Source organism: Trichosurus vulpecula, chromosome 9 (genome assembly GCF_011100635.1).
Source record: "Trichosurus vulpecula isolate mTriVul1 chromosome 9, mTriVul1.pri, whole genome shotgun sequence".
NCBI classification, from domain to species: Eukaryota; Metazoa; Chordata; class Mammalia; order Diprotodontia; family Phalangeridae; genus Trichosurus; species Trichosurus vulpecula.
In genome coordinates this window covers 118375912-118390458 of record NC_050581.1, presented here as the reverse complement: position 1 = coordinate 118390458, position 14547 = coordinate 118375912, and the positions used below count along the sequence as shown (strand labels likewise).

At 47.2% G+C, this 14547-nt stretch overlaps 2 protein-coding genes across 4 annotated transcripts in view; one reads left to right on the top strand and one right to left on the bottom strand.

Annotated features, from left to right (window-relative positions):
- Positions 1 to 1055: 1055 nt before the first annotated feature.
- Positions 1056 to 12814, bottom strand: TCTA (T cell leukemia translocation altered). Its single transcript, XM_036737527.1, has 4 exons — positions 12758 to 12814; positions 11216 to 11536; positions 10582 to 10636; positions 1056 to 2694 (listed from the first exon to the last, which is right to left on the bottom strand). The coding sequence occupies exons 2-4, from the start codon at positions 11445 to 11447 to the stop codon at positions 2652 to 2654; spliced, it is 330 nt and encodes a 109-aa protein (XP_036593422.1). The 5' UTR covers positions 11448 to 11536; positions 12758 to 12814; the 3' UTR covers positions 1056 to 2651.
- Positions 11620 to 14547, top strand: part of RHOA (ras homolog family member A) — a 70275-nt gene continuing 67347 nt past the window's right edge. Inside the window, exon 1 of one of the 3 annotated variants that reach the window (XM_036737526.1) lies at positions 11620 to 12076. The gene's annotated coding sequence lies outside the window, so the exon portion shown is untranslated. The remainder of the gene's footprint in view (positions 12077 to 14547) is intronic. The other 2 variants (XM_036737523.1, XM_036737524.1) reach the window with 2 other exon arrangements.

Below are 14547 nucleotides of genomic sequence, written 5' to 3'. Positions count from 1 at the left end.
TTTGCACACCTGTAAAGTGCTATGCCATTGCTGGCTATCTGAGATTTGGGGAGGCTTTGCATGAGTCATTGATACCTGTGGTTTTGCCATCATACAAGATGTGACCCATCTTGACTCCTATACCTACAGAAAAGTCACTCTTTGGACCAGTTTCCCTCCGTGAAAATGTGGTGATAACACTGGCACTTACCAGTCCTATAAAATTGTCAGCCAAGTTGTCTGAACCACAAATAGGGCTCTTCTTACTCTGAGGCTGTAGTACCTGAAGGGAACACAAGGTGGGGAGGGTGGCAAGGGTCATGCCCATCAGAGCTGTCAGTCCAGGGTCACATCTGAATCCACTTTCCAAGTTGGGGTCTATGCGCTCCCAATTAAGCCCTAATATTGCACACTTATGTCCAGACCAAAAGTTTGTAAGATATTCCAAATAGCCAGCAAGGTAGGAGGCAGAATGGTTCTGGCTGTAAAGTGTAAAGCTTGTTAGCTCATCGAGTTCACCCCTTTCATTTTGCATGAGAGGCTCAGTGAGGGAGAAATGATGTGGAGGTCACAATCTGTCAGTGATGGAACTGCACTGGTACCCAGGGTGCCACTCACAATTCTCTTTTCCCAGGGTAGCCCAAAGTAGCTATTCTGCCATTTGTTTCAAAGGTAGCTTACTAGAAGGCAAAATCATCTCTGGAAGGACTTTGATGTCATGGATGCATCAGGCTTCTCTGTTCCAAACTGTGCCCACATCCTAGTGGGGTGTCAGCTGAGTTGAAGCAGGTACAGCTAGTCTTTCAGGTCACTGACATCCCTGAAAACTGTTTTCACTCACTGTCTTGTCATTGAAAAGAACATTTTTTCCTATTCTGAATGATGTGATATGATGGACACAACTCCACGTTAAGACCCACAAGTATTGTTTTCATGTGAGTGTTAAGGGGTAAAATTAAAGGTAGGCAGACAGATGCAGTGATAGTCAAAAGGTAATCTAGAAGAGATATGGGTTGTCAAATACAGTCTTCTCCCAACATCCTTTAAAGATGAATTAGCAAAGACCATTTAGAAAAAGATGTGTCACAAACATAAGCTTTTATTAGTTTGCACCACTGATTCAGTGGGAAGAAGAAAAGGCAAAGATGTAAAAGCCAGAGAAGGGGAGAGATGAGGTAGCTGCTGGCTGGCCTGTCAAGTTTTCATAACAAATGTGAAATCATTCAGTGGGCCTTTCCCCATACGCCCCTCCCTCCCCTAGGATGGGGCTCCAAAACACCCAACTTGCAGGTAAGAACACTTATCGCTCATACCCTTCACTGAAGAGGTAACACTGCTCGGTATGCAATGGGGCCCTGGAGAAAAACATCCTTCCTGCAAGCTAGTACTGGCCTTGCCTAGCCTCCTGCCACTAAATCCTTCGGCTATATTAAGCCAGTACTACTTAAGAACATGGTATGTTCTGGCCTATTCTCTTCAAAGGCCCTTTGGGTATATGGAAGAGCTGAAACCAGCTAAAGAAATGGGTGACTTTCAAGCCACAGGCTGGCTGTGGTCCTACACATCTTTAGTCTCTTCTTCAGTTTTCAGACTAGGACAGGAGGAAGGAATGGAGAAAATTCCATCAGAAAGACAGTCATTCTGCATTTGCTGACCCTCCTGTCCAGCTAAGTTAAGAGTCCAATCTGGTCTGTTGTCAAGCAACAGGAGTACAACCATCAATGCTGAAGCCTTACTCTAGTTCTCAGCCCACACCCTGGACAGGTTAGTGAATCCAATTACCCCCACGTGGGGGAGCTCTAAGTACAGCCTCAGGTGGAAGGGAATGCAATGGGTATAAGTGGATGAGGAGCATGCAGTGTCTCCTTTGAGGCTCAGGCCCATCTGATCAGGGAAACTTCCAGTCCAGTCCTGTCTCACTTCTCAGATCCAGGCTGGCCCCAGCCTGGGGCTCACACTCTACTGGGATATCTTGGAGGGGGAGACAGGTTTCAGCAAGGCTGGAACTGGAAGTTACTCATGCCCTAGGCAAGTCTCTTCCCCAAAGGCCTCCTGGAAGGTGGGAGGAATTAAGTGGAAACAACTTTTTTTTTCCCCTTCAAGAATGAGATCTACTGGAAAACTCAGCACAGACCCGCACAGCAAAAATGTTTTTCTATCCAAAGCTGCCTCATAACTAGCACCCCATCGTGACAGTGCTGGCTGTGATTCTCAACCTTATCGAAAAGGACTCAGAACTAGAAGAGGAAAGCAAAGCTAAGGCTCCTCCTTTCCACCACCTCTCCTGGATTCATTCCAGGTATGGGTTGCCCCAAGAGTGTCAGCTGTCAAGGGACCACAGCCGGTGGCTACAAGGGAGGGGAGGCTAGCAAGGAGATGTCAGGCAGGCCAGGCTTCCACTAGGGTCGGGTCTCAGGGCTTCCTTTCCCCAGTAGGGGAAAGTACCTCTAGAAAGGGAAAACAGGGGGAACTGAAGAGACTTTCTGGGATTTGAACCCAATATTGTTTTCTCTGCTTTCCTCAAACCCACACCATTCCCTTGACTGCTATTTCCCCAGAAACAAACCCCAACTGGTAAGTGAAACTGGGACCCTTGGCAGATGGGAATCCAACACACACAGGCTGCTGGTGCACAGGCAGCAGGAAAGCCAGGCCCACGAAGCCACCTTCCCTCATTCACGATGGGTTTTGATGGATTCATTTTCTGAAGTTTCCCTGAAAGAATTGGGAAGAGAAAATGGATATATCATTTCCACACACATGATCATTGCTGAAGTCCGGCACTTCCAGCAAATACATACCGTTTCCTTTCTGTTCCCCACCCTCATCAGTAGGGCACCGCTCTTTATTGACATTGGTATGACCTTGCTTAACTTCCTTGGCTTAGTTGGACTAGCCAATCTCCAAGTTCCATTCCAGCTTCCTATGTTCTCTGGTATCTAGGCAATATCTGTGTGCAAAGCTCTGTGGTGAATGGTTCAGGCATAATCCCTGCCCTCACGGAACTCAAAATCTAAGAGTTTCCTTATTGGCCTAAGAGACAGGATGTAATGAATCAACTTGCTCAGCTCAGGCACAGAACAGGGGGTATTAAAAGTACTTCCCAGAATGCCAGAAGCCCACACTCCATGAAGTTAAGCAAGGTTTGATGGAGATTTTTTTTTTAAAGCATTCCCTAGGTTCTGACCAGGAAAGAGACCGCTCTGCCTGAAACTTAGAAATCTCAGCCCTTTCCAAGGCTGGAAGAGACCTCCTTAGTCATCTGAGAGGAGTGTGGTGTGGTGGCTAGAGGTCAGGACTGGAAATCAACAAGAGCTAGGCTCTAATTCCATTTCAGATCGGGACAAGCTTACATGTCTATTTCTCCCAGTAAAAGGTGAGCCCCTTGAGGGCAGGAGCTATTTAGTTTTTGTCTTTGTATCCTCAGTGTCCAGCACAGGAGGTGCTTAATTAATGCTCAGTTAATTGAATTGAGTCTACCCCCTCCCTGAGCAGGCCTCCGATGTTCTATATTCCCCAGTCAGTCTTCCATCTCTGCTTGACAATCCCCAGGAACAGGAACCTGAGAACCTCAGTAAATAGCCCTTCCATTTATAGCTGAGAGCTCTAATTGTAGGAATAATTTACCTTTTACTGAGTCACACTCTGCCTGCTTCCGTCCCAGGCGAATATAATTTAAAGCTCTAAAACATCTAAGAGAGCATCAAGACTGAGCCCTTTCCCCTCTTGTCACCCTCATTTTATGGATCAGGGCTGTCCAAAATGAGGCCCACAGGGCGATTTTGCGGCCCACCTACAAGCATAGAAATTTACATAAATACTTTAGTAAACTAGGCTGAGCTACCATAGAGCTCTCACTAAAGTGGCAAGTCAAAATATATTGTCTATTGTTTCAATAAAAATCTAAGGTTGGACAGCCCTGTTATAGATGAACAATCGGAAGCCTTGGGACTTATACAAGGTCACAAAATCAATAGTAGACCTGTGATTCGAAACTGCTCCTGCTGATTCTAAAACCAATACTCATTCTGTTGCAGGTTCCATTAGACTAGATGATCCCTGAGATCACCTTCCAGCCCTAATAGGTTGTGACTGAGTCCCAAAGGGGATTCCCGTTTCTATTCTAATATTCTAGAATTGCATAAATACTCTATTGACTTCAGATTATGGGAAACGTCCACCATGCAAAATATGAGATGGGACAGAGAGGGCATATAGTCCTGTATCAGCAGTAGTTAACTAGGAGCAACAGAACTTTTTAACTCTACCAAAAGTGAAATGGAATGCCTTGGGAGAAATTCTTCAGTCAGGGATTGGATTATAGATGTCCTATGAGGTCCCTTCCTATAATGATTCAACTCCCACCCCATGGGTACTTATTCTGTCCACCAGGGCCAAATGAAATAGGGAAAAGTACTTCAGTTGACCTCATTTCATTCTAATTTCCAACCTAAATTCCAACAAATTGCCAGCACAGGTTTAGAAGAACTAGGGAATGTTTCTACATTTAAAAGTTATTAAGCCAGAGTCTTGAAAAATTATTTTCAAGTTTAGATTCACTGGAAAACTTGAATACCTACCACTGAAACTTGAGCATCATAGGTACTTGAGTCAAAAGTGTTGCCAAGGAAAGTAAGTCTATTTCTAGGCTTAATTCAGCTTGGATTTATTCAGTGCCCAAATGCCCACAGTCCTTGTTTATATTCATTAAGGGAATAATGTTATTTAAGTATGTGAGGATAAACACCTGCTCCACACAACCAATTTGCTGAGTCTTCAGTTACTCTGGAACGAGTTGTAAAAACTTTCATTCCTCTCACAGATAAAAATGGAATAAATGGACACTAAGTGAAGAGAGCCTGATCTCAAGGTTGGCTGATGTACAGAGGGTACTGAGAGAAGTATCAAATATGGCTGGCTAGACCAGGAAGCTTCAGGCTGCCGAGGGCCTTGAATGCCAGGCAAAGGAGGTTTGGTTTTTTTCCCTTGGGATATAGGGAGCCACCAGAAATTCATGAGATCTTAGTTCTAGAACTGGCAGACCTCCAATGTTATCTGGTCCAACCTCTTCATTTTTTACAGGGTGAGGAAATGAGGTCCAGGTGAGCATGGTCAGGTCACGGTCACCCCTATGGCATTGGGAAAATTGTTCCTAGAAAGAAAACTGTCTCCTTTGCTCAGGGCTGGATTAAGTCTTGCTGAAACAAGGTAAAGAGAGTAGTACTTTATATTTGTGTGTTTAAACCATCATCTGGAAATAACATCCAGTCCAATGGCATGCAAGTTTCTTGTCTGAACTGGTTCTCTTGGAGGGCTATGGAAAACCAAAGAGTCAACATGAGCCAGCTAGGAGGCTATGGATGATTGCGAAAGGTTCCCCCAACCCTTCCAATCCAGACAAAACTTTGCTGGAGCAGTTGGGGTTTGTGTCCACGTTGCTGATAACTGTGGTCCATGACTCAGCTCCCTGGAGTATGTTTTCAGAGTGGGATCATGCCTTCGCTCCTTCCGCTGTGGGACAGGACCTCAGGTAAAGGATGACTGGGGCAGATTTCTCATTTCCTCTTCTTGTAGTCTGCCCGGTACCTGCATTCATACCTGAGCACTCTAACCTCCCTCGTCTTGGTCAGTTAATAATAATAAAAAATAATTGACAATGAACTATTGTGTTTAGTCTGTCTTGTTTTTCCTCCCAGTTGTTTCTGATTCTTTGTGACCCCATGTGGGGTTTTCTTGGCAAAGATACCGATGTGGTTTGCCATTTCCTTCTCCAGCTCATTTTACAGATGAGGACACTGAGGCCAAGAGGGGTAAGTGACTTGTCCAGGGTCATATAGCTAGTGTCTGAGTCTTCCTGATGCTCTATCCCAAGAGTGGAGAACATGTATCTCTGAGGCCACACGTGGCCCTCGAGGTCCTACAGTGAGGCTGTTTGAATCTCAACTTCACAGTTAGAAGCCACGTGTAGGCTTTATCCACTGCACCACCTAGCCGCCCTGAACTAAGGCTTTACAATTTATAAAGTGCTTTGCCCAAATGGTTTTATTGGATACTCACTGCAACCCTGTGAAGTAAGTAGTGTATCATTATTCCCATTTTTCAGGTGAGGACACTGCGACACGGAGGTTAAATAACTTGCCCAGAGTCACACAGTTACTAAGCAGCTCCTTGAAATGATAGTCTGTGGCAATGAATCGCCATCTCCTTATTAGCTGAAGTGTACAACACACACATAATTATCCTGGCCTTTTGGACTTCCACAATTTGGAGTCATCCTTACTTTCCAACTGTTTCTCTCATATACATTATCTCTCCTTCCACCTGCCATGTGCTCTTTTTAAAAATTAGTTTTTATTGTTATATGTTGTTTTACCACCATGTTTATCACCATAGTTTCCCCCACTACCCCTCTTCCTCCTTCCTAGAGAGCCACCTCATATGACAAAAAGACAAAACAAAGAGAAAAAAAAAAGCATAACTGATCAATACATCAAAAAAAAAAGTCTGAAAATATGAGCAATGTCCAACACCTGAGCACTGAGCACTTCCCACTTCTGCGAGGGGGTCAGGCAGGAGTGCCCTGCCTTGCACTCTTAAAAATTAAAATACAACTTTTATTGGTCTTTCTTTTCCCCCTTATATTGCTTTCACTCAATTACCCCATTCCTTGTCCCAGAGTAGCATAATGCCAAACAAATGGGAGGCTGATCACATATGACAACAAATGCCTTTTTCACCCATACACGTGTGCATAGATGTCAATCTGTACACATGACCCCTGGGAACTGTTTCAGTCTGTCTTCTTTAGGTGACCACTTCCATACACATCTCACACTCTCCGGCCTCGGCCTTTGCCATGAGTGCCTCCGTGTGGTCCCACCCATTCTTTAAGGCCCAGCTCAGTTATTACCTCCTCCTCTAAGAAGTCCCCAGCAAGAAGGGATCTCTCTCCAACTTGATCAAATAGTATTTCATTTTCATCTTATGACTCTTAACCAGCCTAATTTGTATTGCACTTATACTCAGCCCTTACTACATTATAAGCTCTTTGGGCAAGGATGGCATGGCATCTTACTGACCTTCACATCTCTCCCACTGCTACGCCACTGCACACAGCAGGCACTTGATAAATGCTAAATGAACCAGAATTAGCTTTTCTTCTTTGTACGTCTTCTTAGGGAAAGGAAGAACACAGCACAGTCCCTCCATTTACCCTGTCAATGAAAGGCTCTCCACAATCTGGTAACAGTAAGCCTTCGCTGCTCTAACCACCCCCATCATGTACTCTGTAGGATTCCATCCAGACCATTCTCTGAGGGCATTTTATGCTTTCTGCCTTCAGATCTTTGGTCACATTATTTCCTACACCTGGAATGCCTTCCCTTCTATTCAATTCCTGGGTATCCTTTAAAGCCCTACCTCAAATGCCATGTCTTCTAAGAAGCCCTCCATGATTGATAATGGCCTTCTCCCTGGCAGACTTCCCACAGCACCTTGTTCATCTCTCTCCAGTCCACCCATCATATATTAGAAGAAGAAACATGGCAGAGTGAAAAGAGCCCTTGCTGGGAGATGTGGTCTGAGATCTTCACTCCCGGGCAAATAAATCACTGTACTTCTCTATGTCTCAATTTTCTTATCTGTAATATGTGGACAATAATACTTTACCCACATTACCTACTTCACATGATTTTTATGAAGGACTATAAAACAAACCAGTATTTCATTTCAGCTGTTTTAAAATTTTCAAACATTTATTAAACACTTATTGTGTGAGGCACTGTGTTAGGTGCTCAGTATACAAAGATGAAAAAGAACACTAAGTGCCTTCAAGGGACATATAAAAGTGGGAAGGGGATATAGAAAACATCTATTCCACCAGGAGAACACCATACACAGTAACAGCCACCTTGTGCGATGACTTTGATAGACTTAGCCCTTCTCAGTAATGCAAGGAGCTAAGGCAACCCCAAAGGACTCGTGATGGAATATGCCATCCACATCCAGAGAAAGAACTATGGAGTCTGAATGCAGAGTGAAGCAGACTATTTGCTCTTTTTTTGTTTTGTTTTTTCTTTCTCATGGTTCCTTCCCATTCGTTCCAATTCTTCTATCCAACATGACCAATGTGAAAATTGGTTTAATAGAAATGTATATGTAGAGCCTATAATGGATTGCACAGTGTCTTGGGGAGGGGAGAGGAGAGGGAGGCAGAGAAAATTTAAAACTTATGGAAGTGACTGTTGAAAACTAAAAATAAATTAATTTATTAAAAAAAAAATCTATTCCAAACCCCACCCCCAAATTGTATAGATCACAGCATTCCTAATATACTAGGAATTCCATGAAGGCTTTTCCCCACATCCCAGCATAGTGCTCTGTACACATCATGTATTAGTAAACATTTGATGAATTGAAATTTCACTACCTTCACAAAGCCTTCTCAATATGGGTGCTTTTATTAGCCCTACCTGTTCTGGTCTTGGAAATTAAAATTTTCCCAATCAACTGGGCAGGGGAAGTGTGTGGGGGGTGCGGTGGGGAGGGGAGAGGGGCAGAGAAAGACACATCCGGATCCTAGAAGAGGGAGGATTTGAGCTGAGGTTTAAAATATGGGTAAGAGAAGCTGGTGGCTTTTCAAAGACCTGAACTGTTTGGTAACACTGGGATCACTGAGAGGGTGGCTTAATTTACTGTACGCCTGGGAGAAAATGAAAAGTCAGCTATGCAACCAATTTGTCAAAAGAATGTCACTGATGGCCTTTTCTATGAGATTCAGAACTGTAGAACTCACCTGCCCAGGGGTACAGATCAGATGAGATCATTCTGCCTCTCCTGTGTGTACTTTTAATAGCTGAACAAAATGTGACATATAAATATAATGGAATGCTATTGTGCCACAAGGAACAGCAAACAGAAAGAATTCAGAGAAATTTAGAAAGATTTGTATAAACTGAGGCAGAGTGAAGCAAGTAGAGCCAAGAGAACAATGGACAGTGACCACCACACTGGGTAATGAAAGCTGCCAAAACTGATCAATGCAGTGACCAATCCTGGCTCCAGAGGCCTGGGGTGAAACACTCCTCCCCCTTCTTGGCAGACAAGTAGTGGCCACAGTTACAGAAGGAGGCTGTTAGATATGGTCAATGCACCCATTTGTTTTGTTTACCCACACTTCTTTGTCTCGTGGTAGGGTTTTATTGAGGGAGGAGTACTGGAAAAATGACAAGGTTAAAAATCAATAAATCAATTAAAAAATAAAAATGAAGGCAAAGTGGGAGGATATTCTAGGCATAGAGTGTATCTGAGTAAAGGCAAGGAGTGCTAAGAGCACCCAGTATTTTCAGGGTGCAGAGCATTAATCAGAGTGGCTGGGGAGTAATATGAGATAAAGCTAGAAAGGTAAAGAAGGTGGTGCCACGTTACAAAGGGCTTTGGATGCCTGTATGTTAGCCATTGAAGTTTTATGATCAAATATAAGAAATACTACTCTGACAAAGGTATGAAGGGTGAATTGAGGGGGAGGATGAGGAGAGAAAGAAGAGGTCTAATAATAAAGAGGTCCAATAATAAAGAGATGCTGGCAAATGAAGGTGAGGACTTAAACTAGTGTAGTGCCAGCAGGAATAAAGAGCCTCCAAACGAAAAACTGTGGAGGTAGAGTTGACAGGAGCTGGTAACTGATTGCATATGAAAGGGGAGGGAGAAAGGGCCAAAGCTAACACACCAAGGTTATGAAAAGGTAACATGGGAGACAGGAGGGCACAGACTGAAACATTGAGCTAGCTACATTTTTAGCGTGGGACTATGAGACTTTTAGCAACCTGAATCTGGCAGTCTCCGAGGGCCTTTCCAACTCTAGATCTAGGGCCTATGATAACCAAAGGAAGGCAGCTTTGCCTGCTTCTCCCATCCCCTTCCTCACCCCTCCCCAATCACAGATCCAGAGCTTTTATGGAAACAGTGGAAATGATGCTCAATTAAAAGAGCTGGTGAATTGAGTTCCAGTCCTGCCTCTGCTGCTAAATACCACCCCACCATACCTTGAATGATCACCTCCCCTTTCTGGGCATCAGTTTCCTTGCCTGTAAAATCACAGGTATCAGATTAAAATGACTCCATGCATTCCTACAGCTAAACTTTAGAGATTTCCAAAAGGCTTTCCAAACAACGACAACAGAGAGAAGAGAATCAATAGTATCATTCACATTTTACAGATAAGGAAACTAAGAGTCCGAGTGGACGTGAGCTGCCCACTTAATCACAGAGCAAGAAGAAAGACCTGGGTTCGAATGCAGGCCTCTGAGAAAAGATAAGGTCATCTTAAAAAGTCACTTGGAGCTCTAAATTCTAGGATCCCAGAAGCTCTGCAGCCAGTTCTCCAAGGCCAAGTCCCATGCTCTGCACAGCTCTGCTTCCAGCTCTACTATGTTGAGTCTATGATCCCACCTGGGAAATGGGGATAACATCACCTGCCCTACACACCTGGACTTTTGAGGGCTAGGTGCTTTGCCAACTGTTAAGTGGAAAATAAATGTTAAGACAGTAAGGCTTAACCTGGGCAAGACGGGGTTATGGCTAACCCTGGGCTGAGACACTTACCACGGAGGAAACAAGGAAGACCCATCGGGAGTGGAGCCATTCTGGCCTCCCAGACCTATGGGAGGTAACAGGATCAACATTCAGGCCTAGGCCAGAGGAAGCAGGCCTGACCAAAGCCAAAGGGTGGGAGGGAAATCCAGGTCTTCTCACTGCCACACCAACACTGGCAGGGCCATAGCCTGGCGCATAATGGGTGCTTAAATAAATGTTGGCTGACTGATTGGAAGGTTTAGGCCTTGGACCCCTGGCCCCAGCTACTGTGGTCAGAAGGACATTCAGGGTCATCCGACTGAGTATGAGATCTGGAACCCCAGGAATGGTGGCCTACCCTCATCCCCTGCTGAGGGGGCACCCCCCGGGTGAGGGGATGGACTCTAGAGACAACGAGCCCAGCTGCCACTTGGTCCCGCGGCAGGAGACTGTCCTAGCACGGACCTCCCCTCCCCGCCACCCGCCAGGATGGATATGCAGTGGTACAAGCCGGGGCAGGGGGGGGGGGCACTAGCAGGGGGCTCCATACAGCATAGGGTCCGTCCCCCCCCAAGAATGGTACAGTCGGGGGTGGGGGGAGCGAGGTCTGTGGTACACGGGACGTTAGGGCCGGGGAAGCGGGGCTGTGGGAGGGGCGGCTCACCCGAGGACGGGCGGTGGTACAGGCCGGTCACGGTGCTTCCGTACACCCCCCAGGCCAGCTGGATCCCCAGGAGGCTCAGCACCAGCCATAGGAGCAGCAGCTTGAAGAGGGTCACGCGCATATCCTGCGCCTCCCACTCACGCAGAAACTCAGTGCCCAGTGTGCTCAGGGCGCCCAGGACAGCAGTGGGCAGGGCTTGCCACCCCAGCTCGGACCCGGATTCAGCCGCCATGCTAATCAACTTCACGCTCACCCACCTTGCCCCGGGGGCGGTTACTGCAGCGGCTGCTGCGCAGGCGCCGTGTTTTCTGGAGGGGACGGCTGGAATATCAGACAGTATAAGCAGCCCCTATCATCAGAGGCCGAAAAGGAAAAGCCATAACGCATGCGCAAAGAGGTGGCCGTTAAAGGTGAATGGATGACACGAAAACACGCACGCGCAAACAAGAGCTAAATACCAGCCCCTCCCCGACCCAACCTACCTATAGAGTGGGTGACTCGGGAGCACAAAATAGTAACCAGGTCTTTTATAGCCCTGCGGCTCCCGTGATGCCCAGCGCGGCGTTTGTGATTGGCTAAACGGCGTCCTCTTCGGGAGGTTACGTGATTTGGAGCAATCGTTGCCTAGGGGCCGGGCTCTGAGAGCGCGGCCGCGGCCAGCCACGGCTCGAACCCGTCCTGGGCTCGGGAGCGCGCACGTTGCGACCCGCCCTCCAGCCGCCTCCGCCGCCGCCGCCCGCCCGCGCTCCCGCTCCCCGCCCGCCTGCCCGCCGGTTTCTTGTATAGAAGCTGCCTGAGTCCTAGAACGCGCGGCTCGCGGAGCAGCTTGCCCGGCGCGGAGGGACTCGAGAACCGCCTGAGGTAAGAGGCCGCCCAACGGCGGGGGCGTCCCCTCCCGGGGTCTCCTTCCTTTCCTTCCTTCCCCGGCCCCCAAGTCCGAGGTGCCGGCGCCTCCCTGGGCCTTACTCGCCCTGCGGCCCCCGCCTGCTCGCTCACCCGCCCGCCCGCCCGAGTCGCCGCTCGGTTCCGGTCCCAGGGCTCGACCGCCCGCTGAGCCGGCAGCCTCCCGGGCGTCGCTCCGCGGCTCGGGCCCCACCTGCTGCTTCTCTCTAACTCCTCCGCCTCGCCCTCGCCCTGGGGTGGGGGTGGTGTGTGGCCCGGGGAGCCCGGGGCCGCGCCCCGCCGCCGCTGCCCACGCTCCGTCCCCAGAGTTCCGCACTCGGTCCTCGGCCGCCGAATGGGTGTGGGGCCGTCCGGGCTGCGGGCTTGGTGGGAGCCGAGCCGAGCCCCCCCCCTCCCGCCCCCGCCCGGTGTCTGAGGAAAAAGCGGCGGCTCCCCCCGATCCCGCGCCGGCCCTCAGCTGCCTGGCCGCGGCGAGACCCCAGTCCCAGGGGTCTGTACACTCTCTCACCTACTTGACTCCGTCCCCCTCCCCGTAGGCCAGGGCCTGGTTCAAGCCTCTCCTCCTCCCTCCCTTTCTCCCTGCTTCCCTTCCTTCCTCTTGGGGCACTTCCTCACACCGCCTCTTGGTTGTTTTCCTACCTGTTACACGGCCGGCCCCGACTGAAGTGCTTCTCGGCGCCACCCGGCCCAGCCCCGTACCACCCGGAACCGAACCGAAGGGACCCAGCCTGTGGCCTGCTTCACACAGAAAGGCCGAGCCCGGCTAGGGAAGGCGCTGGCGGGGGGGGGGGGGCGGGGGGGCGCTTACTTAAGGTTTAGTCCCACCCTCGCGGGTTTTTTTTTTTAGCCAGCTTTCTCAGACTCCCCTTAAAGTTGCTAGTCTTCCTGGAGCGTGGTCACCTCCAGATGCTTGCTTTCCTTCAGAACCCACCTGGGCTGCGGATTTCTAGAGAGCAGGTAGTGAGGTGGACCGAACCGGGAAGAGGCTCCTGCAGATTGACGCCTCCTGCGTGAGCACCTTCTGGGGTGCGGGCCACTGGGCCGGTGGCGGGGTGGGGGCGGGACAGAGTTGGGGGCAGGAAAGAGACGGGAGGTCTGCCCCCGTGGAGCTGCGGTGTATTCAGTGGACCTCGCTATTTGCTGCAAACCTGATCTGTGAAGACTGGAGTTCCCTGAAATCCCACCATACTTTACCCCTGAGACGGTTCATACAGCCCCTTCAAAATGTAAAATGCGACCAATCTGTTAATTTTGCTTTTAAATGCAGTAACCCATGAACCCAAGGAAACGGCCGGGCACTTTTATCAGATACCTTCTAGTTTTCTTTATGCTTTCTTGTTTTTGCTGTGGCTGTGATTACAAACTCATTTTATATGCTAATCCCATTCACTAATCTGCTTAAACATTCCTTTTGGATTGAAATTAGACAATTAATCCTAACGCCAAAAAAAATTATCCATATGGTTTTTCTCATGTAAAAACCGATTTTATTATTTCAAAGACCTTGTTGGAATAAAATGGAGTGACAGTGTCCCCTTTCAGATGGCACTTTAAATCAGAACCACCTGATAGTCCTAAATTTTAGCTGGGCCAAAAAGTTACTGGTTTAATTCTCTTAACACTTTTTGTACCTTAAAATTGTACTGTGCAAATTAAGTATTATAACTACTGAACTCTCTCAAATTAATAAGACCATACCCTCTTTTAAGGGAGGGAGGAGGGAAGAAAAGGAGAAATTCCCTAGGCCCCCCACCCCTACCCCAGCTTCCAACCTACCACTTGGAATCTTACACATAGGTGCTGAGTAAAATGCTTTGCTTTAACTGGATAACACTATATCAGTCATTATTTTTGAAACTTTGATTAAACCTTTTGGTACATTTTGCTCTTAATCACGGTCTTTTAAAATCAGCATTTTATGTTTTTTTTTTTCTGATGTGATTAGAATTTTCATTTTGAAAGTTATTGTTATGTTGACAATTTGAAACAACCTGGAGCCTGATATTTTAGAATATGCATTTGTTAAACCAATGTGCATATTGTTTCTTACTCAGATGGCCACATTTTATAATTGCAGGAACATAGTTTTCAATCACCGTGCCTAGCAAATACGTAGTGGGAGTTTAATGTTTATTGACTGACGTTAAAGTGTTATTAAAAACTTGAGCTAAATTTACTACTTTGGTTATAAACTATTTCAAGATCATTTTTTCTTAAAAAGTCCATCTCTGAGGGTCATTACTTTAAAATGTATCTATCACCCTCCTTTGTCCAGTGACCTTTTTTTTAGTAATACAGTCCTTTATTAAAAAAAAATAAAGTTTACCTTGAATTTTTTTTTCTGTTCCCACATGTAGGTTATGTGGAATGTTAGGCAGGAGGAGGTATGAATAGAGTCACTGGCTGAAGTTTTCATACAATTTTTCGTT

What these genes read in the sequence shown, in the direction of transcription:
- TCTA (XM_036737527.1), bottom strand. Translation starts at nt 11,447, where the DNA reads ATGGCGGCTGAATCCGGGTCCGAGCTGGGGTGGCAAGCCCTGCCCACT. An exon ending in GTACCACCGCCCGTCCTCGG is followed by an intron (nt 10,637 to 11,215) that starts GTGAGCCGCCCC and finishes TACCTCCCATAG; the next exon opens with GTCTGGGAGGCCAGAATGGC. An exon ending in TCTTCCTTGTTTCCTCCGTG is followed by an intron (nt 2,695 to 10,581) that starts GTAAGTGTCTCA and finishes CAATTCTTTCAG; the next exon opens with GGAAACTTCAGAAAATGAAT.